Genomic DNA, 26,515 nt, shown 5'->3' on the forward strand with positions numbered 1-26,515 from the left:
TTTTTTTAAAAGAAGTTCTTTGGAGAGAAGGAAAAGAAGAAGTGAAACGTGAAGATAAAGTAAAAACTTTTATTTCTCTTATTATTAATTTCTCTAAAAGACAACAGTTTGTTCAGAATAACAGTAGCAAATGCTCACTTTGGCTGCACATATACAAAATAACGACAGCAATAATGTGTTCTATCACATATATTATGCATATATATACACACACACACACATACTTATGTATACTTGTATACATATATGTATTATGGATATATATGTATATATTTATCCTTACATATAAATGAAATTCATAACAGGTACAAGGGATGAGAGGAAGGGATTAGAGTTATTTTCTTAGTATAAGGTACTCCAATTGCCCATGATGTGGCATAGTGTTATTTGAAAGTGGATATGGATTAATATTGTAAATGTATATTGCAAAATCTAGGATAATGATTTTAAAAAGTAAAAAAAAAAAAAAAAAAAAAAAAAGAAATATAATGGATCTACTAAGAAAGGAGAAAAAAATGGAATCACATGAAAAGCTCAATTAAGAATATAAAAGCCAGGCTCAGAGCCTGGAGCCTGTTTCAGATTCTATGTCTCCTTCTCTCTCTGCCTCTCCCCTGCTGGCACTCTGTCTCTCAAAAATAAATAAATGTAAAAAAAAATTTTTTTTTTAAAGAGCATGAAAGCCAGAAAAAGAATGGGAAACAAAAATAGGAACAAAGACCTAGGACAACAAATACAAAACAGTATTGAATATGGTACATATTAATTCAACTATATCAATAGTCACTTTGAATGTCAGTGGTCTAAGTGCAACATATAAAAGAGATTGTCATAGTGGATCAAAGGGGGGTGGCTCAGTCGGTTAAGCTTCTGACTTCAGCTCAGGTCATGATCTCATGCTTAGTGAGTTTGATCCTTGCGTCTGGTTCTGCACTGGCAGCATGGAGCCCTCTTTGGATCCTCTGTCCCTTTCTCTCTGCCCCTCCCACCCTCAAAAATAAATAAAACATTAAAAAAACCCCACAAGAATCAATTATATGTTGTCTACAAGAAACCAACTTCAAATATAAAGACACACATAGATAGAAAGTAAATGGATAGAGAAAAAAATACCATGCTAGCACTAATCAAAAGAAAGCAGGCATCACTATGTTAATTTCAGACAGACTAGACTTCAAGTAAGGAAAGTTATCAGGGGAAAAAAAAAGGGCGTTACATAACGATAAAGGAGTCAACTCTGCAAGGAGATATAACAATTCTTTGTATTTTTTAAAATGTTTATTTATTTTGAGAGAGACAGAGAGAGAGAAAGAGCATGCACGAGTGGGGGAGGGGCAGAGAGAGAGGGAGAGAGAGAGAATCCTGGGCAGTGGGGCTCAAACCCACAAACCATGAGATCATGACCTGAACTGAAATCAAGAGTCAAGGCACTTAACCTACTGAGCCACCTAGGCACCTGGAAGATGTAACAATTCTTAATGTGTATGCATATAACAACAGAGCATGAAATTCCAAGAGGCAAAATCTGATAAAATAGAAGAAACAGATGAGTCCAGTATCATAGTTGGAGATGCGAATATCTTGTTCTCAGAAGCAGACAGACCTGGTAGGCAGAAAATCACTAAGGACAGTTAAACTGTCCATCAATCAACATTGAATATCATTGACATCCATAAACTATTCCATCCAACATTCATATTCATATGGGTCGTTCACCAAGATAGACCACATTCTGGCCCACAAAATACTCTTTAACAAATTCAGAAGAATAGAATCCTACAATGTCTGCTCTCAAAAGATAACAAAAGATAACTGGAAAACCCTAAAATACACGGACATTAAATAACACACTTCTAAATAACACGAGTCAAGGAAAAAAAAATCTCAAGACAAAATTTTTTTTTTTTTTAATTTTTTCTTTTCAACGTTTTTTATTTTATTTTTGGGACAGAGAGAGACAGAGCATGAACGGGGGAGGGGCAGAGAGAGAGGGAGACACAGAATCGGAAACAGGCTCCAGGCTCCGAGCCATCAGCCCAGAGCCCGACGCGGGGCTCGAACTCACGGACCGCGAGATCGTGACCTGGCTGAAGTCGGACGCTCAACCGACTGCGCCACCCAGGCGCCCCATCAAGACAAAATTTAAAATATTTTGAACTAAATGAAAATGACAATACAACTTACCAGAATTTGTGAGATGCAGTGCTTAGAGGAAAAAATTATAGCATTTAATGCATATATTAGAAAAGGAGAGAGATCTAAAATAAATCATCTAAGTTTCCATCTTAGGAAACTAGAAAAAGAAGAGAAAATTAAGTAAAACATAAGTAGAAGAAAATAAATAATAATAATTAGAGCAGAAATCAATTAAATTGAAAACAGGAAACCAATAGAGAAGATCAATGAAACTAAAAGTTCTTTGAAAAGATCAAAAAAGTTGATACGCCTCTAGCTGGGCTAACCAAGAAAAAAGGAGAGGACACAAATTATTAATATCAAAATGAAAGAAGAACAACAAAACAGATTCTATGGAAATTAAAAGGATAGTAAAGGAATACTATGAACAACTCTATGCTCATAAATTCGATCCTAGATGAAATGAATGACTTCCTTGAAAGATGCAAGAAATAACAGATGATGTGAATAGGCCTATATCTATTAAAGAAGTAATAATATTAATAGCCTTCCAAAAGAGAAAGAACCAGGCCCAGATGGGTTTCCTGGTGAATTTTGTCAAATAGGTAAGGAAGAAATTTAACCAATTTTCTACAATCTCTTTCAGAGGATAGAAAAAGAGGGAATGCTTCCTAAGTAATTCTATGAGGTCAGCATTATGCTGATACTAAAACCAGACAAAGACATTACAAGAAAAGAAAACGACAGACCAATATATCTCATGAACATAGATGTAAAAATCCTCAAAAAAAAATTAGTAAATAGAATCCAAAAAAAAGTATAAAAAGAATTATATAAATCTTGTGATTTATACTTGTGACCAAGTAGAATTTATTCCAGGTATGCAAGGCTGGTTCAACATTCAAAAATCAATTAATATAACCTAGCACATCAACAGACTAAAAAAGAGAAAGCACATGATCATATTAATAGGTGCAAAAAAAGCATTTGACAAAATCCAATGCCCACTCATAATAAAAGCTCACAGTAAACTAGGAAAAAGAGGAAACTTTCTCAACTTGATTTAAAAAATATACAAAAAACTTACAGCTAACATCACACTTAATACTGAGAAACTTGAAAGTTTCCCACTAAAATCAGGTACAAGGCAAAAATGTCCCCTCTCACTACCCTTTTTCAACACAATACTCTTTTTAATGCAATATGGCAAGAAAAGGAAGTAAAAGGTATGCTTATTGGGAAAAGAAGACATAAAACTATCTTTATTCACAGATGACATGATCATCTATGTAGAAAGTCTGAAAGACTCAACAAAAAACCTCTTGGAATTAATAAGTGCTTATAGCAAGGTTAAAGGATACAAGGTTAATATATAAAAGTAAGTTGGTTTCCTATATACCAGCAATGAATAAGTAGAATTTGAAATGAAAAACAAAATACCATTTACATTAGCATCCCCCAAAATGAAATAAGTATAAACCTGACAAAATATAAGATCTTTATGAAGAAAATTAAAACATTTTGATGAATAAGATGTAAAAATAAGTAAAGGGATAGATATTCCATGTTCAGATAGGAAGATTCAATATTGTCAAGATGTCAATTCTTCCCAACTTGATCTATAGATTCAATGGAATCCCAATCAAAATCCCAGCAAATTATTTTATAGGTATTGACAAATCAATTCTCAACTTTATATGGAGGGGCAAAAGACACAGAAGAGCCAACACAATATTGGAAGAGAAGAACAAAGTTGAAGGACTATGCTACCTGACTTCAAGCCTTACTTTACAGCTACAGTAATCAAGACAGTGTGGTGTTTGGTGAAAGAAAAGACAAGTAGTTCGATGGAACAGAATAGGGAGCCCAGAAATAGCCTCGCATAAATATTGCCAATGATTTTTACAAAGGAGCCAAGGTAATAGAATGGAGTTAAGATATTTTCAACAAGATTCTGGAACAACCAGACATCTACATGTAAAAAACATCAGTCTAAACAAAGGTCTCATACCCTTCACAAAAGTTAACTCTAAATGGATCATAGATCTAAATGTAAAACACAAAACCATAAAACTCCTAGAAGATAACATACGAGAAAACCTAGATGGCTTTGGGTATGGTGATGCCTTTTTAGATACAATACCAAAGACATGATTCATGAAAGACAAGTTGATAAGCTATACTTCATTAAAATTAAAAACATCTGGTCTGTGAAAAACAGTAGCAAGAACATTGGTGGAGAAGTTACAGACTAGGAAAAAATATTTGCAAGATACACATCTGATAATAGACTGTGTTCTTTGTAAAGTATACAAAGAACTCTTTTTTTTTTTAATTTTTTTTTCAACGTTTTTAATTTATTTTTGGGACAGAGAGAGACAGAGCATGAACGGGGGAGGGGCAGAGAGAGAGGGAGACACAGAATCGGAAACAGGCTCCAGGCTCCGAGCCATCAGCCCAGAGCCTGACGCGGGGCTCGAACTCACGGACCGCAAGATCGTGACCTGGCTGAAGTCGGACGCTTAACTGACTGCGCCACCCAGGCGCCCCATACAAAGAACTCTTAAAACTCAACAATAAGAAAACAACTCAATTAAAAAATGGGACCATAACAAACACCGCCCCAAAGAAGATATACAGATGGCAAATAAGCATATGAAAAGATGCTCCACATCAAATGTCATCAGGGAAATGCAGATTAAAACAACATGTCACCACTATAGACCTATTTGATGGCCAAAATCTGGAACACTGACAACACCAAACGCTGGTACTTATGTGAAGCAACAGGAACTCTCACTCATTACTGGTGGGAACGCAAAATGGACAGTTACATTGGAAGACAGTCTGGCAATTTCTCGCAAAACGAAACATACTCTTACCATATGATCCAGCAATTATTCTTCTTGGTATCTACCCAAAGGATCTGAAAACTTATGTCCACACAATAACATGCATGTGAATGTTTATAGCAGCTGCATTCATAATTACCAAAACTTGGAAGCAAACAGGATGCTCTTCAGTAGGTGAATGGATAAACTGTGGTCCATCCAGACAATAGAATATAATTCAGCGCTAGAAAGAAATGAGTTATCAAGCCATGAAAAAACATGGAGGAACCTAAAATTCATTATACTGAGTGAAAACAAGCCAATATAAGAAGGCTACATCTGTATGATTGCAAGTATACGACATTCTGGAAAAAGGAAAACTATGGAGACAATAAAAAAGATCAGTCGTTCCCGGAGTTGCAGGTAATGGGGAGGGATGAATAGACATATCACAGAGGATTTTTAGGACAGTGAAAATATTCCGTATGATACAATGATGGATGTATTGTTGTTATAAATTTTTCCAAACCCACTGTGCAGTACTAAGAGTGAACCTTTAGTTAAACTAAAGTTAGACTCTGGGTCTTAGTTAAACTAAGTTAAGACTCTGGGTGCCTGTGATGTGTCAATGTTAAGTTCATCTTTGGTAAAAAATTGCACTATTCTGATGACTGATATTGATAATGAGAGAGGCTCGGTATGTATGGGCAGGAGGTATATGGGAAATTTCGGTACCTTCCTCTCAGCTTATTGGAACCCTAAAGCTTCTATAAAAAAAATAAAGTCTAAAAACAAAGATTGGAAGGAGCATTGCACATAGATTATGGGGTCCGGTAAATGGTGACTGGTGATCCCTAGCTCTTGTAACCAGCCCCCTTGACCACATCCACAAGGAACGTAAGGACGCTTCTGGATGTAGCTTCTGTGGTTGTGGGAGTTGACCGAAGTGAGGGAGGAGGAGGAGATAAAGAGAGATAAAAAGAGAGTTCTTACCTGTAAACAGATGATGTAGGTCACAGATGCTAGGAAAATGCCAGGTATGAAGGAATACCTCAGGCAAGTTAAAATTCAGATGGATGAAACAGGGCCTCATCTTGTCCTTCCTCAGGGGAGCTAACAGTCAAATGAACAAGACAGTGAGTCAGTAGAACACGGTGGCCATAGGTGCTGGCTCTGAAGTCAGAATGGCCAGGTACCTCACCAAACCCTGTCATTTGCTGGCTGTCTAGGCAAATTTCTTAATTATTCAGATCAGTTTCCTCACTGGTATGATGGGGATAATATTACCATCACGTTGTGAGGTAAAAAGTATAATACGCTTATTACTTACGATAATGCTTACCTGTCTCGCTTATTACACAGATTTCATTTTTCATGAAGAGAGGTAGCTCATGTTCCCTGTGATTAACCTTAACATTCATCTACTGGTGCCTAGTACTCATCCTCCTTACAGACCTCTTCAGAGGTATTCCAAGCAGTCAAGTGGGAGACAGAGTCAGAAATGTAGGAGTAATCACATCCCAGAGTCTGGATCTTAGCTTTGCTAAGGAGGGAGGGGCAGGAATTAATATTTAAGATCTCAAGCTGTCCCAGACTGTGCTAGGTTGGGTTTTTACATACATTTTGCTCAGTCTATTAGTTATTTTTATCTTTACCATTTTAATTTTACCTAGGCAACTAAGGCTTAGGTTAAGCCACATTCTCAGTAAGTAGCAGAACAGGGTTACAAAATTTAACCCCTTTCCTCTGGCTAGAGTGAGCTTGGATTTCTAGCAGTATTGACTCATTTATGTGTTTGTCATTCTTTCAAAGAATACTTACGAAGGCCTATGAGAGAGGTTACTAATTTCCCTTCAATATCTGCTCTCCTCTTGTTTTTCCTGAATTGTTTTTAGATGAGCAACATAACTTCCAAGAGTAAAAACTTCTCTTGCAGCCAGGAGTGGCCACGTGTCTAAGTCCTGGCCAGTGGCATGGAAAAAGGAGTGTTCTTAAAGGCCACTATTCCCACCCTGCCCCTTCCTGCTGTCTGGATTGCAGATACGATGGCTGGAGCTTAAGCATCCATCTTGAGCCACCAGGGAAGCCATATGCTGAAGATGATGGAGCCATAAGGTTGAAGGTGCCTGGGTCTGACACTGAAATTATCATACCTATGGAGAAATAGGTTCTACTTACATAAATGGGTTAGGAAAAAGCTTAGGGCAGAAAGCCACCACAATGGGGCGAAAGCACCTGAGGCTAGGTAGTGAGATACTATAATGGGATCATGAGTAAAATTCCTTTCCATCTGACACCAATGTACCTGATCACAAACTCCACTTGCCCCCAGGCCCTTTGCTTCTTATACGAGTTAATGATTACCATCTGATAGTTTTCTTCACATTCACCATGTATGTAAGATCTTGAGAGCTCAATAAATATGGAGATGAAACCTCTGTGGGGGGCTCTTGTCTCCTCCCAGACATTAGCCTCTTTCATATTCAATTCTGCATCCACTCTCTTGCTGGACAAGAGAGAACTCCAGACTCAAAGTCTGTGACAAATACCAACCCTGGATTGCTCATATTCAGTCTTCTTTTATTTGAGAGAGAAATATTCTCTCATGTTTAAGCTACTCTTATACTGGGCTTTATCTCACATGCAATTAAACCCCATACATAAATTGTTTTATTTATTTTTTAGAGAGAGAGAGAGAGAGCACACAAGGGACAGAGCAAGGGAGAGAATCTCAAGCAGGCTCCACACTGTCAGCTCAGAGCCTGATGTGGGGTTCTACTTCATGAACTGTGAGATCATGACCTGAGCTGAAATCAAGAGTTGGACGCTTAACCAACTGAGCCACCCAGGAGCCTCTAGTATTCCTTTCCTTAAGATTCGTATTAACTTTCCGAGTGTTTCCTTATTTAGCTATTTTGAAGATGTCAATAATTTTTTCAGACATTAACACCATTGACAAACTTAACACCATTCATAATCATTAATTGCAGCATTTTACTCTTGCAATAATAAACATTTATATATACTTCCACTATTAGAAATTCAACATATAGAACACATAGAGACACCTTTTTGAAAGTGACTATTCAGATATTAACAATAAGTGCAATTGAGATGACTGGGGTTTGTTTTCCCTAAAAAGAAATTAATTAATGAGACATAAAAGCATAATTTACCAACCTTGTTGAAAACTATTTGAAGACATGTCAACAGAAGTGGGGAAGTCTGCACTCTAGAAAAGAACTTACAATGGCCCATGTCTGGGCTCACAAGAGAGAAGGCGGTCATTACAGGCATAGCTGTTTTTGGTAGAACAATGTGAGCCTCAGAATTAGGTAACAAAGGCCATCAAGACCATTTGATTTAACTCCTTTCACTTTGCTTCTGTACTCACTAAGAAATTGTCTATTATGTGACTTGAGAGGAAGAAAAATAGGAGGGAGGATTCACCCAAGGGTCTATGAGGTTTTACTAAAGGAGCCAGCAGCCCCCATCCCTCTCATCTCAATTGACTCTGGTAGAATTCATTTAAAAAAATAGATTGCTTTTGTTAAGAACATCCATAAATCAATATCTGTTTTAAAATGATTTATTATAATTGAAAACACAAAACCAAAAGGATCATTTCATTAGTAAATATGTTGATGATACACTCGATGATTTGACTATCATGATGTGAAAATACAAAGATACTATATAAATATACAGTGGGAAAGATGAGCTAATGATCTGCCCTTGTAAGAGAGGACCCCAGGGTGGGTTTTCATTGATGATTATCTGGATTGGTGGCTCCCAGTCTTAAATGAACAATTGTATCCTGTGCTTTAAAAAATCAGGATTCCCAGGCTGCACTGGGAATTAAATCGGAATCTCTGGGGACAAAATCTAGAAATAAGATTTTTTTTTAAAATGCTCCATAGATGATTTCAAAGTTCAGTCAAGCCTGAGAGCCACTGAACTGGATTTTGAGGCTAATGTCTGAGATCACTGAGTTGTTTCGAACTGACAGGTTTCTTTGCTTCCGTTTGTTTTCATGGACTTTTGAAATTATTTTTGTTTTACAATTTTAGAGTCCTGAAAAATTAAAGAAAGCTCACTCATACAGGAAGCAGACGCAAGAAATGTTAAAAGGTTCACATTCTTTCTTCTTTGTAAGCCAGGGCACTCTAAAGAGAAACCTTAGTACTGACACACGACCAAGAAAGACTCAGAGTCAGATACACTTAGAAAAGCAGAGTTTACTCGCAAAGGTGAAGAGAGGCAGACTGAAGAATTGGTTTGTCAAATACAAGTACTTACAGGAAGCAAAACAAAACAACCTTGCACATTTGTCAGAGTTACAAGATTACACCCTTTGTTCAGATAGAGAAACGGTAACTTTTTCAGATGATTATCGTACTTACAAAGGTCGTGACCTATAGACACCCGCAGGGCAAATATTCAGGATGAAATCATCTTGAGGGGAGTCCAAGGAAATAGTCAAGGAGTTATTATTTTGGCAATCGGAACAAGTCAGGGTGACTCTGCAGTTTGGGGGTTATCTCCCGTGAAGTTTAGTTATAGTGCAAGCAGGCAAGACGTCTGATTCGGCTTTAACGCACCTGTCAATTCTCTAATTGTACCCTGAGAAGAACCGCGCACTGTACCTGACCTTCTGCGCATGCTCCGCCTGGACGCCAGGGGGCGGGGCGACGGCACGCGGGGACTTGTGGGAAAGCTCAGGAAGGCGGGGCTCGGCGTGAGTTGCTACGAGCCTGGGATGCCGGCCTTGCGGGCAGTAACGGCCTAGTGAGGTGAGTTGGCCTTGTCGTTATCGCCGGCTTTGGCAGCCGACGGGGCTTTTGGGGTCGCGTGGCTCGAAGGGGGCGCGCGGCCGTGGGTCCCGGGTGAGGCGGAGGGCGTGAGGGCGTGAGGGCGTGAGGGCGTGAGGGCGTGAGGGTGGGCGGCGAGGGCGCGGTGGTGTCCAGGGTAGCGGCGTCCCGGGTAAGCGTTCCGGAAGGGGCTTGCTCCGCGCGCCCGAGTCTGGACGGCCTGCTCTGCTGACCGTCCCTCCACCCCGGCTGCCCGGGGTACTGGGCGGGTTTGCGGTGGTCGGACCGCAGATCCACTCTCCCGAGAGAACTGCGGTGGGGCACGCCCCCTGTCGGCGTCGGTGTGCAGTGTTCGCTCGGATATTGAGTGTGAAAGCGATACGCCCCGCGCTGGAAGTTTCTGGGTGCTTGCTCGGACTCGAGCCTCGTCGCAGGTACCGTTGGCAGCCATGGCGCCTGCGGGAGCAGCAGAGGTGATGAATGAAATGGGAAAGGGTTTCGACGCTTTGCAGCATCACAGTGGCTTGCTGCGGCTTTATTCCTATTTTTGAGCCCCCAGCAAAGCACTATACTGGTTTCGCTTTATTTTACTTTTTCAAATGAGATCTACATATGTGATCAAACATGGGCACTGCCTGAAAAGAATCTTAAACTTAGTTTAGGTTCTAGGGCCAGGCTACGGGTCAGAAGACCTATCTGCATTTGCAACCGTTAGAAAACTAATTTTTCTAATTTCTGTCTCTCCCTTTCTACTCCCCCACTCCTCTTAAGCTTTGAGTCCCCTCCCACCTTTTTGGGAACTTTATCCCATCACTCACCCTTTTTCCTAGATTTTATCTTGTTTCTCTTCGCCAGACTATACTCCTGAGCAATTTTAGATTATTAAAGAATCACGCTAATCCCAATATAATCTCATTTACTCAGCATCTCATTTTATTTCCACTTTTTCTTTAAATCTCAATAAAATTCTTAATAAATCTTTACATGACCAAATGTAATGCACTTTCATTACTCTTAGATGATTTTTGTGTCATTTGGCACTGCTAACCTCTCTCACCTTGAACTCTTTTTTTAATTTTTTTTTTCAACGTTTATTCATTTTTGAGACAGAGCATGAACGGGGGAGGGGCAGAGAGAGAGGGAGACACAGAATCGGAAACAGGCTCCAGGCTCTGAGCCATCAGCCCAGAGCCTGACGCGGGGCTCGAACTCAAGGACCGCGAGATCGTGACCTGGCTGAAGTCGGATGCTTAACCGACTGCGCCACCCAGGCGCCCCTCTCACCTTGAACTCTTAAGAATTCTATTCGGTGAAATTACTCGCCCAAGTTTTCCTACCAACTCTCTAGTTGTTGCTGCCTAGTTTTTCCTATGTGTGTTGGCATCTTTTCCTCTGCTTGTTCCCCAAATGATAGTGTTTTCCAGGTTCCAGTCCTTCCCCACCTAAACCTGTAGTTACAGTGATTAAGCATGTCCAAATCCATGATTGCAATTTCCACCTTTATGCTAGCGACACTCAAATTTGTCTCTCTAGCCCTGTGTACCTATAAGTACCTACTGGTTATATCCTGATCTTCCATAAGCACCCAGTTCAGCATATCTCAAACTGAGATATTTGCCTTTCCTCTTGTCCTCCAATCCTGAAGCTTTTTCCTTTTCTTTCTTTCTTTTTTTTTAAAGGTCTAAAGAAAAATTTTTTTAAGTAATCTCTACACCCAATGTGGGGCTTGAACTCATAACCCCAAAATCAAGAGTCACATGCTCCACCAACTGAGCCAGCCAGGTGCCCCCTTTTTTTCCTTTTAAAATTGTGATCCAGACTCAAAATGGCACTACTCATTTAACCAGGCTCCCAAGCCAGAAATCTAAGACACTGGTTAAGTCCTCTGCTCCCCCACTCCTTATGTGAATCAGTCATCAAGTATCTTTTATTTTCCCACTATAATACTTTTCACATAGCTTTCAGACCTCATGGCATGGCATTTCAAGACCTGTCCCATAGCCACCTTGGCCTTCTCTCTCATCATTCTCTTAGTCCTTCAGTCTGCCTGCCCACTTCTCCATGGTTAATCACTTGGCTGGCCTATTTGAAGCTTGGCTAGTTACAGCAACTTTGGGGACTCTTTCCTTGAACCCACCACCCTACCCACCATCTGATTTATGCCTGTCCTTTGTTGTCAGTCCCACAGCATCTCTGTGTACCTTTATTTAGCACAGTTGCTCTCAACCAGGAGTTAATTATGCCTCCCAGGTGACATTTAACAGTGTCTGGAGCACTTTGTCACAGTCTGAAGGGGAGGGGGAATACCTCTACCTAGTTGGAAGAGGCCAGAGATGTTGCCAACCATCTTACAATGCGTAGGACACATCTCCTACCACAAAGAATAATCTGTCCCAAAATATTGATAGCCCTAAGGTTAAGAAACCCTGCCTAGCCTAATATTTTGTTGCTCAGTACTTGATTATTTTGCTTCCTTCTCCACTAGACGTAAGACCTTGTCTTGTTTTTACAGGGCCTGTCACATAGCAGAAGTTCAATAAATTTTGAAAAGGAGTAAAGGAGATAATTAGGATTAATTTATAAGCTAGAGATGGGCAGACAGTCTGCTACCATGGGCTACTTGCTAATTTCAGTGATTTCCTCATTGCCTTTCATTTACATTGATTGCAGCAACTCCCAGACTTGTCTGTCTTTCATTTGTTCATTCAGCAAACATTGATTCATCTAAAAAATAATATACTGATGTTTTCTTTCTTCAGCATCACTTTAGGCTCTCCTCTATGTTTTTTTGACCATTTATGAAGTGGTAAAAAATAATTAGCTAAGCTTCAAAAAAATAAACCAAATATTTTTGTTTAATTCTTGTCAGAGATTGGTTGGTCAAAACTCTGCAGGCCATAATGACTTCGACAAATAAAGCAATTGAATTACAACTACAAGTGAAACAAAATGCAGAAGAATTACAAGACTTTATGAGAGATTTAGAAAACTGGGAAAAGGATATTAAGCAGAAGGATATGGAACTAAGAAGACAGAATGGTGTTCCTGAAGAGGTAAATTTCTTAATTAAATCCTACTTTAGCCTCCAGCATAACTAGTTTAAAGAGAAGCAGAACCATTAAAAATTTTTTTTTAATGTTTGTTTATTCTTGAGAGAGAGAGAGAGAGAGAGACAGAGCACAAGCAGAGGAGGGACAGATAGAGCGGGAGACACAGAATCCGAAGCAGGCTCCAGGCTCTGAGCTGTCAGCACAGAGCCTGACACGAGGCTTGAACCCATGAAGCATGAGATCATGACCTGAGCCGAAGTCTGATGCTGAACTGACTGAGGCACCTAGGTGCCCCAAAGCACAACTTTTTAAAATGTTTTGTGAAAATACTGAATTTGAAGTGATTTGCTGCCTGTCGGCATTCTGAAAAATTCTGTTTTTTAAAGTCTTTGTAATTATTTATATTAACTACATGAAGACGTTTTAAGACTTAGCGAATAGTTCCTGAAAGGAAGGCCATGTGATAATTCTTAAGGTAAATGAGTAACATCATACAATATTTAGTGTGTATATATATTATACAGATCGTATATAATTATATATTTCATGATATGTTAACATACACTATTAGCGTAAAACGTAGATGGTACAACCAAACGTTTTTCTTAAGAGTATGCATTTAAATATGGATAGCTTTTTCATACTAATGATGTGGAGGCAGTTCAGTTTGCTGTTGTACTACTGCTAATTCATTATAGTAAGGCTGAAGATCAGGCAGGTTTGGAAGTGTGCATTTAGGATTGGAAATTAAATGTATAATGAAACTTTCTAGATACTAACTTTTCTTGTGACTAAACAATGTTTAACATTTGTCAGAGAATGAATTTAACATTTCAGGCATGAATTATAAGTGAAGATGGTAAATTGATGTTTTTACATACTTAAAAAATAAAAAGTACTTCCTACTTGAAGGTATAATTTAGTGCGAATTTTAAACATTGCTAGTTAGACAAAAATGTAATTAATAGAGCAGGGCTTAAAACGTTGTGTGTGTTTTTTTCCCCTGTCCCTAGAATTTACCTCCTATTCGAAATGGGAATTTTAGGAAAAAGAAGAAAGGCAAACCTAAAGAGTCTTCTAAAAAAACCAAAGATGAAAACACAAAAAACAGGATAAAATCTTACGATTATGAAGCATGGGCAAAACTTGATGTGGTAAGTTAATCTACTCTTGTGCTTCTTAGTATTTGAATAAAGTTATCTTAGAGTTAGCTAAGAGTCATGGGTTAAATGAAAAATAAAGTTCTTACGCCTGTTTTTGTCATTTGGATTGTTTTATGTGGATACAAATTCATTCATAGTGCTCTTCAATTTGCTACATTATTTTTTTCTCTTGCAGCCCTCTTTCAGTGTATAGTGGCTAAAACAGCCAGTGTTCTGTTCTTTTTTTCCTATTTTTTTCTTCCTTTTTTCTCTTTTTGCAAAAATAATATGTGGAGGTCCAGTGTACTCTTCTTCCAGTTTACCCCAGTGGTTATATCTTCCTTAACTACAGTGCAGTATCAAAACCAGGAAATCGATATGGTACAATGTATATAGTTCTGTGCCATTTTATCCCATGAACACTTGGGTAACCACCATGGCATTTAGAACTCAAAAATATGGCATCGCCACAAAGATCTCTCTTGTGCTGTCCATTAATACTTGCACCCACATCCCTCCTCCCCACCGTCTCTAATCCCTAGACAGCCAGAATTCTAAGATAGTAATAACTCCCAGAAAAGAAGGACTCTGCTATATGTTTTTATATAGACTGAAGGACCTAATACTGGTTGAGAGGGAATGTCTTAGTGTCTAGTCTTGGGGCTGTGGCTATGGGACAATAAAAGTAGGCCTATCTTGATCCCCAGAGAATGGGCTTCACCCTTCTAGATGAGGGTAAATCTGTTTGCCTCCCATCTCCCACACGTAACACATGGTATAACTGGAAAATTACCACCAGTACTCTGCCTCCGAACCCTCTACGTAGTGCTTCAAGCAGCCATCATTAGGTCAGCCTGTGAAAGGCAATCTGTTAGTCAGCCTTATTCTAGACTCTCACCCACCTTAAGGGTTGATTTGGTTTGATTGAAATATATGTTCCTTTTTAGTCTTTCTGAAAGTATTAATGTAATAGTCGATTTATACAAAAGAGTAAGTGAAGATATATGGTCTAAAGCATAATAATAAAATGAATATGTGAGCCCACCATGTAACTTACAGAGAATTTTTCAGTCCTGTTGAAGCTACCAGTGTGCTCCTTTCCTACCCCATCTTCTTTTCTCCCCCTCTACTTCCATAGATAACCACTCTTGTGATTTTTGTGTTTGTTATTTTATTTGCACTTTACTGTTTAACTTTTTTTTTTTTTTATTTATTTTTTTTCAACGTTTATTTATTTTTGGGACAGAGAGAGACAGAGCATGAACGGGGGAGGGGCAGAGAGAGAGGGAGACACAGAATCGGAAACAGGCTCCAGGCTCTGAGCCATCAGCCCAGAGCCTGACGCGGGGCTCGAACTCACGGACCGCGAGATCGTGACCTGGCTGAAGTCGGACGCTTAACCGACTGCGCCACCCAGGCGCCCCTGTTTAACATTTTTATTTGCGGTTATACATACAGTAAATGCAAAAATCTGAATTTTTGCTCATATATATACTTGAGAAACCACCATCCACATCAAGATATAAGACATTTCCAGCATCTCAGAAACCTCCCTTTTCAATTGATTGCCCCCCAAAGGTAGCTGCTGTTGTGATCTCTAATATTTTAGATGAGTTTTGCCGGTTATGGAATTTCATATAAATGTATTATATAGTATGCACTCTTTTTGTTTAGCTTTGGTTGCTAGCATTATCTGACATTGATCTGTATTGTCAGTAGCAGTAATTTCTTTTTTTCATTGCTGATCAGAATTCCATTGTGAGAGTATATCACAATTTGTGTATCCATTCTTCTGTTGACATACATTTGGGTTGCTATTATGAACAAACCTGTTATGAACATTATTGTATGTGTCTTTTGATGGATATAAGCACCCAGGGGGAATTTGCCAGGTCATACTTTATATACACATTTAGGTTTAGAAGATACTGCTTAGTGGTTTTCCAAATTAGTTGTATTTTTCTTAATGAAACCAAGGCTAATTGACTCAAGATGGAGCTGGCACTATTAATTAAATAGTTTGCTATCTGTTTCAGTATTGTCCTGATGTAAGAGAAGTATGGTTTTAGGTCTTGGATTTATTACTGTGGGAAATGATACTTTCTGAACATGACTTTTACTCTGCTGGGTATTATATAGTCCACTTTTCATTTTTTGTGACCTTACCCCTCATTATGTAGCCTTTTCCTTTTCATAAGGTGGTATCTTATAATGCTTTTTCTTGAAAGGCATCATCTCAGATCATTACCTAGAGAGGTGCTTTCTACACAAACGTTTGTTCATTCAACAGATACTGATTGAACTCCTCCTTTGTGTGGTCAATGCTGTCATGATGTACTGCATTGCTTGATGTCATTTTAGTGTATCTATGCAAGATAATAGGTGTTTACTTACCATCCGCTCTAGTTCAGATCTGAGCATCCTGCTTTAGTGTCCTGCTGCTGGTGATGTTATACACATATAAACATAGCAGGAATGGATAATCTTGTCTCGTTAATGTTGGTAGGGTGGTGGTATTTGTGGAATCTTCATGCTAACACACAGCTAAGCTTCAGTCTAACTCTTAATGTTCATTCAGTGTAACTAAGCATAGATTTTATTTTTTAATTTGTCAATACTTTTTTTTTTTTTTACGTAAAATAGTATGCTGTTTGTTAAATGCAAAAACGATTTTGTTTACATAATTGAAGTTTTTGTTTAAATGAGCTTTAGTGGGGGTGCTTGGGTGGCTTAGTCGGTTAAGCATCTGACTTCGGCTCAGGTCATGATCTCACCATTCATGAGTTGGAGCCCTGCGTCGGGCTCTGCGCTGACAGCTCAGAGGCTGGAGCCTGCTTTGGATTCTCCCTCTCTCTCTTTCTGCCCTCCCCCACTCACACTCTGCCTCTCTCTCCCCAAAATAAATAAAAACTTTAAAAAATATTTAAATGAGCTTTAGCGAACTCTTTAATGCTTACTAGTTTAAAATCTCTTTGTAAAAACCATTCTTTTATCATATATATTTAAAATATATTGATGGGGTTCATGAGATGATTTATTACCATGAAAGGAAAGTGTGATCCCAAAGAGATTGGGAATTGCGGGACTAGCATAATACATATTTTTTTTCATAGTCTGCTATATTTTTGGAATTCGCTGAGAAACAATATAACAGCCGCGGACAGAGGAGTCAGATTTGCCTGGGTTCAAATCCTGACTTGACCACTTATTAGCTGAGTGATTTTGAGTTAACAAACTTCTGTGTTTTGGTTCCTTGCAGTGGAAAATGGGTAACTATACTTACCTCATAGGTTTTTTGACGATTAGGAGTTATTGTGTTCTGCAAGCAGTTTTTAATGTTTTAAGATTAAGGAAGGAAAAAGCGTTTTAGTAAAAAACACTCTCTTGGCTATTGGTTGTTTATTATATTAATTTGGGGTTATTTGCAAACTTTGGTTATGTCAAGCTAATACCTCACTACTAATAGTTTGTGACCTAGGGGTGTTTTGTGGACCCTATTGACTTAGCTTACTTTGTGTTCAAAGGTAGATTCTTTAAGTGGTTTGGATCTTGGTTTTCTAAGGGTACATTTTTCTCTGGATATAATCCTAACCAGGAGGGGTTATTGGGGTTGAAAGCAACCTTAGACCTTTAGGTCTTTAGGTGATAACAACCTAAGTTCTATTGAGTGTCTTTTTTTTTTTTTTTCTTTTTTTATGTCTTCTTTATTTTAATGGTCATGTAGTTATGAACACTATGTTTTCCTACTTACAATTTCAGGACAGCATCCTTGATGAACTTGATAAAGAAGAGAGTACCCATGATTCTGTGTCTCAAGAATCAGAGTCAGAAGAAGATGGGATTCATGTAGATTCACAAAAGGCTCTTACTCTAAAAGAAAAGGTATTCTTTAGGTTAGCATTAGTTTCCTTCATGTAAGCAGGATATGTAGAAAATCACATGGCTCCCAGTATTTCTTCAACATAGTTTGGGGGGTATTCAGATTTTAAGTTTTTATTGGCTGTACCCATATCAAGAGAGAGTAGAGCTTGTTGATTAGGAATTTATGCTCTGAAACCAGATTACATGGGTTCAGATCCTGTGACAAGTTCTTTAAATTGCTTGTAACTCAGTTTTCTTAACTGTAAATATCAGATTAATATTATTAGTAAATTTCAATGGGTTATTATGAATATTAAGGGAATTACTATATGTAAAGTGCATGGACTGTACAGAGAGTCGTTTTAAGATTTTTTGTAGTAGACAAAAGTAACTTAAAATCAGCGTGACATGAGTATTAAATTCCACTCCTCCATATCACAGGCCATCTTTGGTTACTTTTTGGAATGTTAAACATCCCTCTTTGGAAAAGCCTTGTTATAAAACTAGGCTTTTCAAAAAGCCTTTTGCTTTTCAAAAAGATGGAACTCTTTTCAGATTAAACTTCATCTTGATGCCTTTCTTTTGTTACATTTCTGTGGGTTATTGTCAGTAAAAGGTATATAATGCTAGGTGTGTTACTCGTTTTTCTACCAGGGCTTTTGGATTGTGCCCATACGATGACTATATAGCGAATTATCAGCGTTTGTTGAAAGACCGTTTTGCTTAATTCTCTTTTCTTTACTGTTAACCTTGATTACAGAGCTAATGAGTTAGAAAGCTATGCATAATATTGAAAGCAAATGTCTCTGGAATTCTGTGCCAGTATGTATCTGACTCATATGCTTTTTCAGGGCAATAAATACTTCAAACAAGGAAAATATGATGAAGCGATTGAATGCTACACCAAAGGCATGGATGCTGATCCGTATAATCCTGTGTTGCCAACAAACAGAGCGTCAGCGTACTTTAGGTTGAAAAAGTAAGGGATTTCCATAATGTGTGTGAATATTTTATGTGTGTGTATATTTTATGTGTGTGTCAACACTAATTGAAGAAAAGAATCTTTCATACACCCAGGCAATGACATAATATTCAGAGGTAAAAAGGCATGAGTTACTAAGCCTTGAAAAGTCATAGAGAAACTCCAAACACATACTTATTTTTTTTTTTTAATAGTGTTACTGACTTTTTATTCTCATTACTAAGCATAGTAAAACAAACCTACAGTCATTTGCTTTCATTATAATTTCTTGAACAAAAGAGCATTTGGCAGTATTAAGGACATAATCTTAGAGCAGTCTTTTAAATGAAATCAATTTGGCTTTATGAAAATTTCCCACATGGCCTTTCTTTTCCAGATTTTCAACATAAAGTGGTAAAAACTTGTCCCAAATTTTGGCATTTGCATGCAGAGTAGTATTTGGGAACCATACATCATAAAAAGATAACTGGCATCTTCCCTTGAAAATGGGGATGGGGTCTTCATTTTTTTTTTTTCTTCCAAGTTTTTATTGAAATTCCAGTTAACATACAGTGTAATTTTAGTTTCAGGTATAGAATGTAGTGATTTGTCACTTACATACAACACCTGATGCTCATTACAAGTGCACTCCTTAATACCCATCATCTGCTTAACCTATCCCCCCACCCCAGCCTAACCACCTCCCGTCCAGCAACCCTCAGTTTGTTCACGAAAGTTAAGAGTCTGTTTCTTGCTTTGTCTCTCTCCCTCCCACCCCAGTTCATTTGATTTGTTTTCTAAATTCCACATATGAGTGAAATTATATGGTATTTGTCTTTCTCTGACTGACTTCATTTAGCATAATACTCTCGGGCTGCATCTGTGTTGACGCAAATGGCAAGCTTTCATTCTTTTTGATGGCTAAGTAATATTCCGTTGTGTATAGATACCGTATCTTCTTTATCCATTTATCAGTTGATGGACATTTGGGCTCTTTCCATAATTTGGCTATTGATAATGTTGATATAAACATCAGGGTGCGTGTATTTAGTATTTTTTAATGCTTTGGGTAAGCATTAAACTCTTTTTAACTTTTTGAAGAACCTCCATACTGTTTTCCACAGTGGCTGTACCAGTTTGCCTTCCCATCAACAGGGTAAAAGGGTTCCCTGTTCTCCACATCCTTACCAACATCTGTTGTTTCCTGCATTGTTAATTGTAGCCATTCTAACAGGTGTGAGGTGATACCTCATTGCAGTTTTGATTTGTATTTACCTGATGATGAGTGATGTTGAGCATCTTTTCATGTGTCTGTTAGCTGTCTGTACGTCTTTGGAGAAATCACTATGCATGTCTTGTGCCCACTTCTTCACTGCATTATTTGTTGTTTTGGGTGTTAAGTTTGATCAGTTCTATATAGATTTTGGTAACTAAACCTTTATCAGATATGCCATTTACAGATATCTTCTCCCATTCTGAAGATTGCCTTTTAGTTTTATTATTTCCTTTGCTGTGAAGAAGCTATTTTTTTAAATGTTTATATATTTATTTTGAGAGAGAGCACAAGTGGAGGAGGGGCAGAGAGAGAAGGAGAGAGAGAATCCCAAGCAGACTCTGCCCTATCAGTGCAGAGCTCATCACAGGGCTCAATCCCATGACCACCAGATCACGACCTGAGCCAAAATCAATAGCCAGATGCTTAACTAACTGAGCTACCTAGGTGCCCCCAGAAACTTTTTATATTGATGAAGTCCCAGTAGTTCATTTTTGCTTTTGCTTCTCTTGCCTCAGGAGACATGCGTAGTAAGAAGTTGCTATGGTTTAGGTCAGAGAGGTTGCTACCTGTGTTCTCTTCTAGAATTTTAATGGTTTCCTGTCTCACATTTAGGTCTTTCATCCATTTTGAATTTATTTATTTTTGTGTATAGTTTAAGAAAGTAGTCCAGTTTCATTCCGCATGTTGCTATCCAGTTTTCCCAACACCATTTGTTAAAGAGGCTTAAAAAAAAATTTTTTTTTAATGTTTATTTATTTTTGAGACATGGGAGAGAGACAGAGGATGAGCTTGGGAGTATGAGCATGGGAGAGAGAGAGCGGACACAGAATCTGAAGCAGACTCCAGGCTCTGAGCTGTCAGCACGGAGCACAGTTGGGGCTCGAACCCACGATACATAAGATCATGACTTGAGCCGAAGTCAGATGCTTAACCAACTGAGCCACCCAGGTGCCCAGAAGAGGCTGTCTTTTTTCCATTGGATATTCTTTCCTGCTTTGTCAAAGATTAGTTGGCCATATATTTGTGGGTCCATTTCTGGGTTATCTATGTGTCTGTTTTTGTGCCAGTACCATACTGTCTTGATGACCACAGCTTTGTAATATAACTTGAAGTCTGGAATTCTGATGCTTTCAGTGTTGCTTTCTTTTTCAAGATTGCTTTGGTTATTTGGGGTCTTTTCTGGTTCCATATAAATACTAGTCTTGTTTGTTCTAGCTCTGTGAAAAATGCCGGTAGTATTTTGATAGGGATTGCATTAAATGTGTAGATTGCTTTGGGTAGTATAGACATTTTAACAGTATTTGCTCTTCTAATCCAGGAGCATTGAATGTTTTTCCACTTTGTGTTGTCTTCAATTTCTTTCACCAATGTTTTATAGTTTTCAGAGTACAGATCTTTTACATCTTTGGTTAGGTTTATTTCTAGGTGTCTTACGATTTTTGGTGCAGATGTAAAAAGGATTCCTTGATTTCTCTTTTCTGCTGCTTCATTATTGGTGTATAGACATGCAACAGATTTCTCTACGTTGATTGTGTATCCTGCGACTTTACTGAATTGTATATCAGTTCTAGCAATTTTTTGGTGGAATCTTTTGGGTTTTCTGTATGGAGTGTCATATTATCTACAAATAATGAAAGTTTGATCTCTGCCAATTTGGATGACTTTTATTTCTTTTTGTTGTCCGATTGCTGAGGCTAGGGCTTCCAGTGCTGTGTTAAATGACAGTGGTAAGAGTGGACATCCCTGACTTGTTCCTGACTGGAAGAGGACAAGCTCTCAGTTTTCCCCATTGAGGATGGTATTAGCTGTGGGTTTTTTTGTATATGTCCTTTGTGATGTAGAGATATGTTCCCTCTATCCCTGCTTTTTTGAGGATTTTTTTTTATCATGGATGGATGTTGTACTTTGTCAAATGCTTTTTCTGCATTTATTGAAAGGATCATATGGTTCTTATGCTTTCTTATATTAATGTGGTGTATCACGTTAATTGATTTGCAACCACCTTTGCAGCCCAGGAGTAAATCCCACTCGATCGTGGTGAATGATTTTTTTAATGTATTGTTGGATTTGATTTGCTAGTATTCTGTTGAGAATTTTTGCATCCATGTTCATGAGGGATATTGGAGCTTAGTTCTCTTTTTTAGCAGAGTCTTTGTCTGGTTTTGGAATTGGGAATGCTGGCCTCATAAAATGAATTTGGAAGTTTTCATTCCATTTTTATTTTTTTGCAATAGTTTGAGAATAATAGGTATTAATTCTTCTTTCAGTGTTTGGTAGAATTCCCCTGGGAAGTTGATCTGGCCCTGAACTTTTGTTTATGGGAGATTTTTGATTACTGATTTTTTGCTGGTTATTGGTGTGTTCAAGTTTTCTATTTCTTCCTGTTGCAGTTTTGGTAGTTTATATGTTTCCAGACATTTTTCGATTTCTTCCAGTCTTTCAGTTTGTTGGCATATAATTTTTCATAGTTTTTTCCTTATAATTGTTTGCATTTCTGTGGTGTTAGTTATTTCTCCTCTCTCATTTGTGATTTCATTTATTTTGGTTCTTTCTCTTTTCTGTTTGATAAGTCTGGCTAGGAGTTTATCAATTTTACTAATTTTTTCACAGAATCAGCTTCTGGTTTCATTGACCTGTTCTGGTGGTTTTTTAGTTTCTGTATCCTTTATTTCTGCTGTAATCTTTATTATTTCCCTTTTTCTGCTGGCTTTGGGCTTCATTTGTTCTTTTTCTTGTTCCTTTAGGTGTAAGGTTGGTTGTTTATTTGAGTTTTTTCTTGTTTCTTGAGATAGGCCTGTATTGCTATATACTTCCCTCTTATGACTGCTTTTGCTCCATCCCAAAGGTTTTGGACCGTTGTGTTTTCATTTTCATTTGTTTCCATGTATTCTTTTATTTCTTCTCTGATTTCCTGGTTGACCCATTCATTCTTTAGTAGCATGTTGTTTAACTCCATGTATTTGTGGTCTTTCCAAACTTTTTCTTGTGGTCGACTTCAAGTTTCATAGCATTGTGGTCAGAGAATATGCATGGTATGATGTCTCTCTTTTTGTGCTTGTTGAGGCCTTATTTGTGACCTGGTATGTGATCTCTTCTGGAGAATGTCTCATGTGCATTTGAAAACGATGTGTATTCTGCTTTGCAATGAAATATTTTGAATATACTTGTTAAGTCTGTCTGGTCCAGTGTGTCATTCAAAGCTATTGTTTCCTTACTGGTTTTCTGCTTAGATAATCTTTCCATTGCTGTAAGTGGGTTGTTAAAGTCCCCTACTGTTATTGTATTATTATCAGTGAGTTTCTTTAGTTTTGATATTAATTGTTTTACATATCTGGTGCTCTCATATGGGGGCATAAATATTTATAATTGTTAAGATCATCTTGTTGGATAGTCCCCTAATTATGATATGGTGCCCTTCTTCCTCTCTTGTCTTTGGTTTAAAATCTAGTTTGCCTGGGGGCGCCTGTGTGGCTCAGTCAGTTAAGTGTCCCAATTCTTGATTTGGGCTCAGGTTATGATCTCATGGTTTGTGAGTTCTGGCTACACAAAGCCTGCTTGGGATCCTGGGAATCCTCTCTGTCTCTGTCCCTTGCCCGGTTGCACACATGCGTGCACTTTCTCTTTTGAATAAATAAACTTAAAAAAAATAAGCAAAATCTAGTTTGTCTGATATTGCTACTCTGGCTTTCTTTTGACTTCCACTTGCATGATAGATGGTTTTCCATCCCCTCATTTTCAGTCTGCAGCTGAGTCTCTTATAGATAGCATATACATGGGTCTTATTTTTTTTATCCATTCTGACCCCGTCTTTTGATTGGAGCATTTGGTCCACTTACATTTAGAGTAATTCTTGATAGATATGAATTTAGTGTTATTTTATTGTTGTTTCTGGAGATTTTCTCTATCCGTTTCTAGTCTTTGTTGCTTTTGGTCTTTTCCCACTCAAAGAGTCCCCCTTAATATTTCTTGCGGGGCTGGTTTAGTGGTCACGAACTCCTTTAGTTTTTGTTTGTCTGGGAAACTCTTTATCTCTCCTATTCTGAATGACAGCCTTGCTGGATAGAGTATTCTTGGCTGCATATTTTTCCCATTTAGTGTGTTGAATGTATCATGCTACTCCCTTCTGGCTTGCCAAGTTTTTGTGGAGAGATCTGCAGCTTGGCCTTATGGGTCTTCCTTTGTAAGTTAGGGACTTCTTTTGTCTTGCTGCTTTTAGGATTTTTTTTTTTTATCACAGTATTTTGCAAGTTTAATTACAATATGTCTGGTGTTGGCCTGCTTCTGTTGATTTTGATTGGAGTTCTCTGTGCCTCCTGGATTTGGATGTTTATTTCCTTTCCCAGATTAGGGAAGTTTTCAATTATTATTTCCTCAAATAAACCTTCTGCACCCTTTTCTGTCTTTCTTTCTGGGACTCCTATGATACAAATATTACTACATTTGATGGAATCACTGAGTTCCCTAGTATTCTCGTGATTCATAATTCTTCTCTTTTGTTCAGCTTTATTATTTTCCATTATTCTATCTTCTGTATCACTTATTTGTTCCTCTGCTTCTTCCATCGTTGTGGTCATTACATTCAGTCTGTTTCAAATCTCAGTTCTTGCATTTCTCATTTCTGACTGTTTTTTAGCTCTTTTTTCTCTGTGGTACGGCTGTCCCTGATGTCTTTCATGCTTTTCTCAAGACCACCAAGTATCCTTTTAAGTGTTGCTTTAAATTGTCCATCAGGCATATTACTTATGCTTTTTTTCCATTAGATCTCTGTTCAGGATCTTTTCTTGTTCTTTCTTTTGGGATGAATTCCTCCATGTTGGCATTTTGTCTGAGTCTCTGTCTTCTTCTCTGTGTTAGAAAAGCCTGTTATGTTTCCTGCTCCTGAGAGTCATGGCTTTGTGAAGAAGAGGTCATATAAGTGTCCGAGGCCTGGAGCTTCGGGAAGTGTCTCTGGTGTGTGCTGCATGCACTCTGCTGCTGGGTTTTGGCTGCTCTGTCTTTCAGGTCAGTCATCTGCAGAGACTCTCCTTGCCTGCAGTGGGCAGTGTTTGCATTAGCCAGAGTGTGGGGAGTTTTAACTAGGTGTGCTTTGGTCCACTTATTAAATGAGACCTAAGTCTACTTCCACTAGAACCAAAGCTTTGCAGAACTCTATGGCCAGTAGATGTGGTGCATGCAGAGGTTTCTGCTGGCTTTCTGAGGAAGGGGCCCGCTGCTCTGCGACTTAGGCACTCTTGCCTGAGAAAAGCAGTGCCAGTGGAGCACAGGTGGGTGTGACTTGGTGTGAGCAGGTAGGGCAGCCAGTGTTGGCACCGTGTTGTTTACTGAAGTTGGTTTATGCTGGGTGGTAGGGGAGGGAACTGGTGTCAGCCAGCTCCTTTGTCCTCGGAGAGGGGTCTCTGTGCTCTCAGGGAAGCATTCCAGAAGAGCAAATAATTTTCCCTTGTGCATCCCAGGTGGTTTTCAGATTGCTGGTTTCATGCTCTTTCCATGTTGCCTGCCTGGAACAGTGCAGTGCACTTTGGGCTCTGTTGTAGCCAAGGCTGCTGACTTTTAAAACTCCAGACTTTAGGGACCTGGTCTGGTGGGGACCCTCGCTGGTCTTCTGGAGGAGGGTCTCACTGTGCTGGGATGGATGCAGTTTTGACCAAGAAGGGCAATCGCTGTAGCTCAGGGTCATGGGATTTGGAGCAAAGCAGGTTAAATAGCCAGTGTCTGGGTTAGCTGCCCTCAGTCAGTGTCTCTGTGCCTACGCTGAGAGGTGTGGGGGGATGGAAATGGTTCTTTCATCCCCGGAGAGGCCTCTTTTTGAAAGCCACCTCTCATAGATGTGCTCCAAGAAGAGGGAACAATTTTAGGGGATCCTCAGATCACTGTACTGTCTGCCCCAGGGTTGTTTGCCTGCCTGCCCTCCAGGAGTAGGGCAGTGCCCTTCAGGGCTCTATCCCAGCCCTGCCCTATGACCTCTAAAACTCCTGGCTTTGAGCCCTGCTGGTTGCAGAAACTAGAAAATTAGTCCCTTGTTTTCCAAACCAGTGGCTTTGGGGAAGTGTTCTCCCCATGCGTTTCCCAGTGTGCTCTCCTCTCTCTTATCTTTCTTCACCACCAGGGCTTCCTCCCTGTATCCATTTTCCTGGTGCTAGATTGTTGGTTGCCTCCTTTCTTTCACTCTTTCCTTTTCTTCTCCCTCTTTCCCCCCTTCTCTCCCTCCCTACCACCCTTTTCTCCCTTCCTTAAAGCAGTGATAATGTTGACAGTTTTGTAGGTTTCTTGGGGTTGGGTCACAGGATGTATATATATGTTCTACTTATATGGTGATGACCAGTTGTACAAGTAATGCAAAGGTAGTTATGTATAAGTTTATGTTCTCATTAGGAGTGTGTGTGGATGCTTGCTCCGTGTCTTTACCAACACTGGTAGAATCGGGTTTCTTCATTGTTTTCAGTCAAG

At 38.8% G+C, this 26,515-nt stretch overlaps 1 protein-coding gene and 1 long non-coding RNA gene across 3 annotated transcripts in view; one reads left to right on the forward strand and one right to left on the reverse strand.

The window, feature by feature from the left end:
- Positions 1-9,878, reverse strand: part of LOC147579200 (uncharacterized) — a 40,663-nt gene extending 30,785 nt beyond the window's left edge. For both annotated transcript variants that reach the window (XR_015253653.1, XR_015253652.1), the window contains exons 1-2: positions 9,371-9,878; positions 5,961-6,080 (exon numbers count right to left, since the gene is read on the reverse strand). This is a non-coding gene — a long non-coding RNA (uncharacterized LOC147579200). The remainder of the gene's footprint in view (positions 1-5,960; positions 6,081-9,370) is intronic.
- The window catches only part of RPAP3 (RNA polymerase II associated protein 3), a 40,781-nt gene continuing 23,911 nt past the window's right edge, over positions 9,646-26,515 (forward strand). The window contains exons 1-5 of the mRNA XM_086713582.1: positions 9,646-9,760; positions 12,648-12,831; positions 13,842-13,982; positions 17,730-17,852; positions 18,683-18,810. Coding sequence (XP_086569708.1) covers positions 12,679-12,831; positions 13,842-13,982; positions 17,730-17,852; positions 18,683-18,810 — 545 coding nt within the window. The 5' untranslated portion in view covers positions 9,646-9,760; positions 12,648-12,678. The remainder of the gene's footprint in view (positions 9,761-12,647; positions 12,832-13,841; positions 13,983-17,729; positions 17,853-18,682; positions 18,811-26,515) is intronic.

Source organism: Puma concolor, chromosome B4 (genome assembly GCF_028749965.1).
Source record: "Puma concolor isolate L17-30 chromosome B4, mPumCon1.1.hap2, whole genome shotgun sequence".
Classification (NCBI taxonomy): domain Eukaryota; kingdom Metazoa; phylum Chordata; class Mammalia; order Carnivora; family Felidae; genus Puma; species Puma concolor.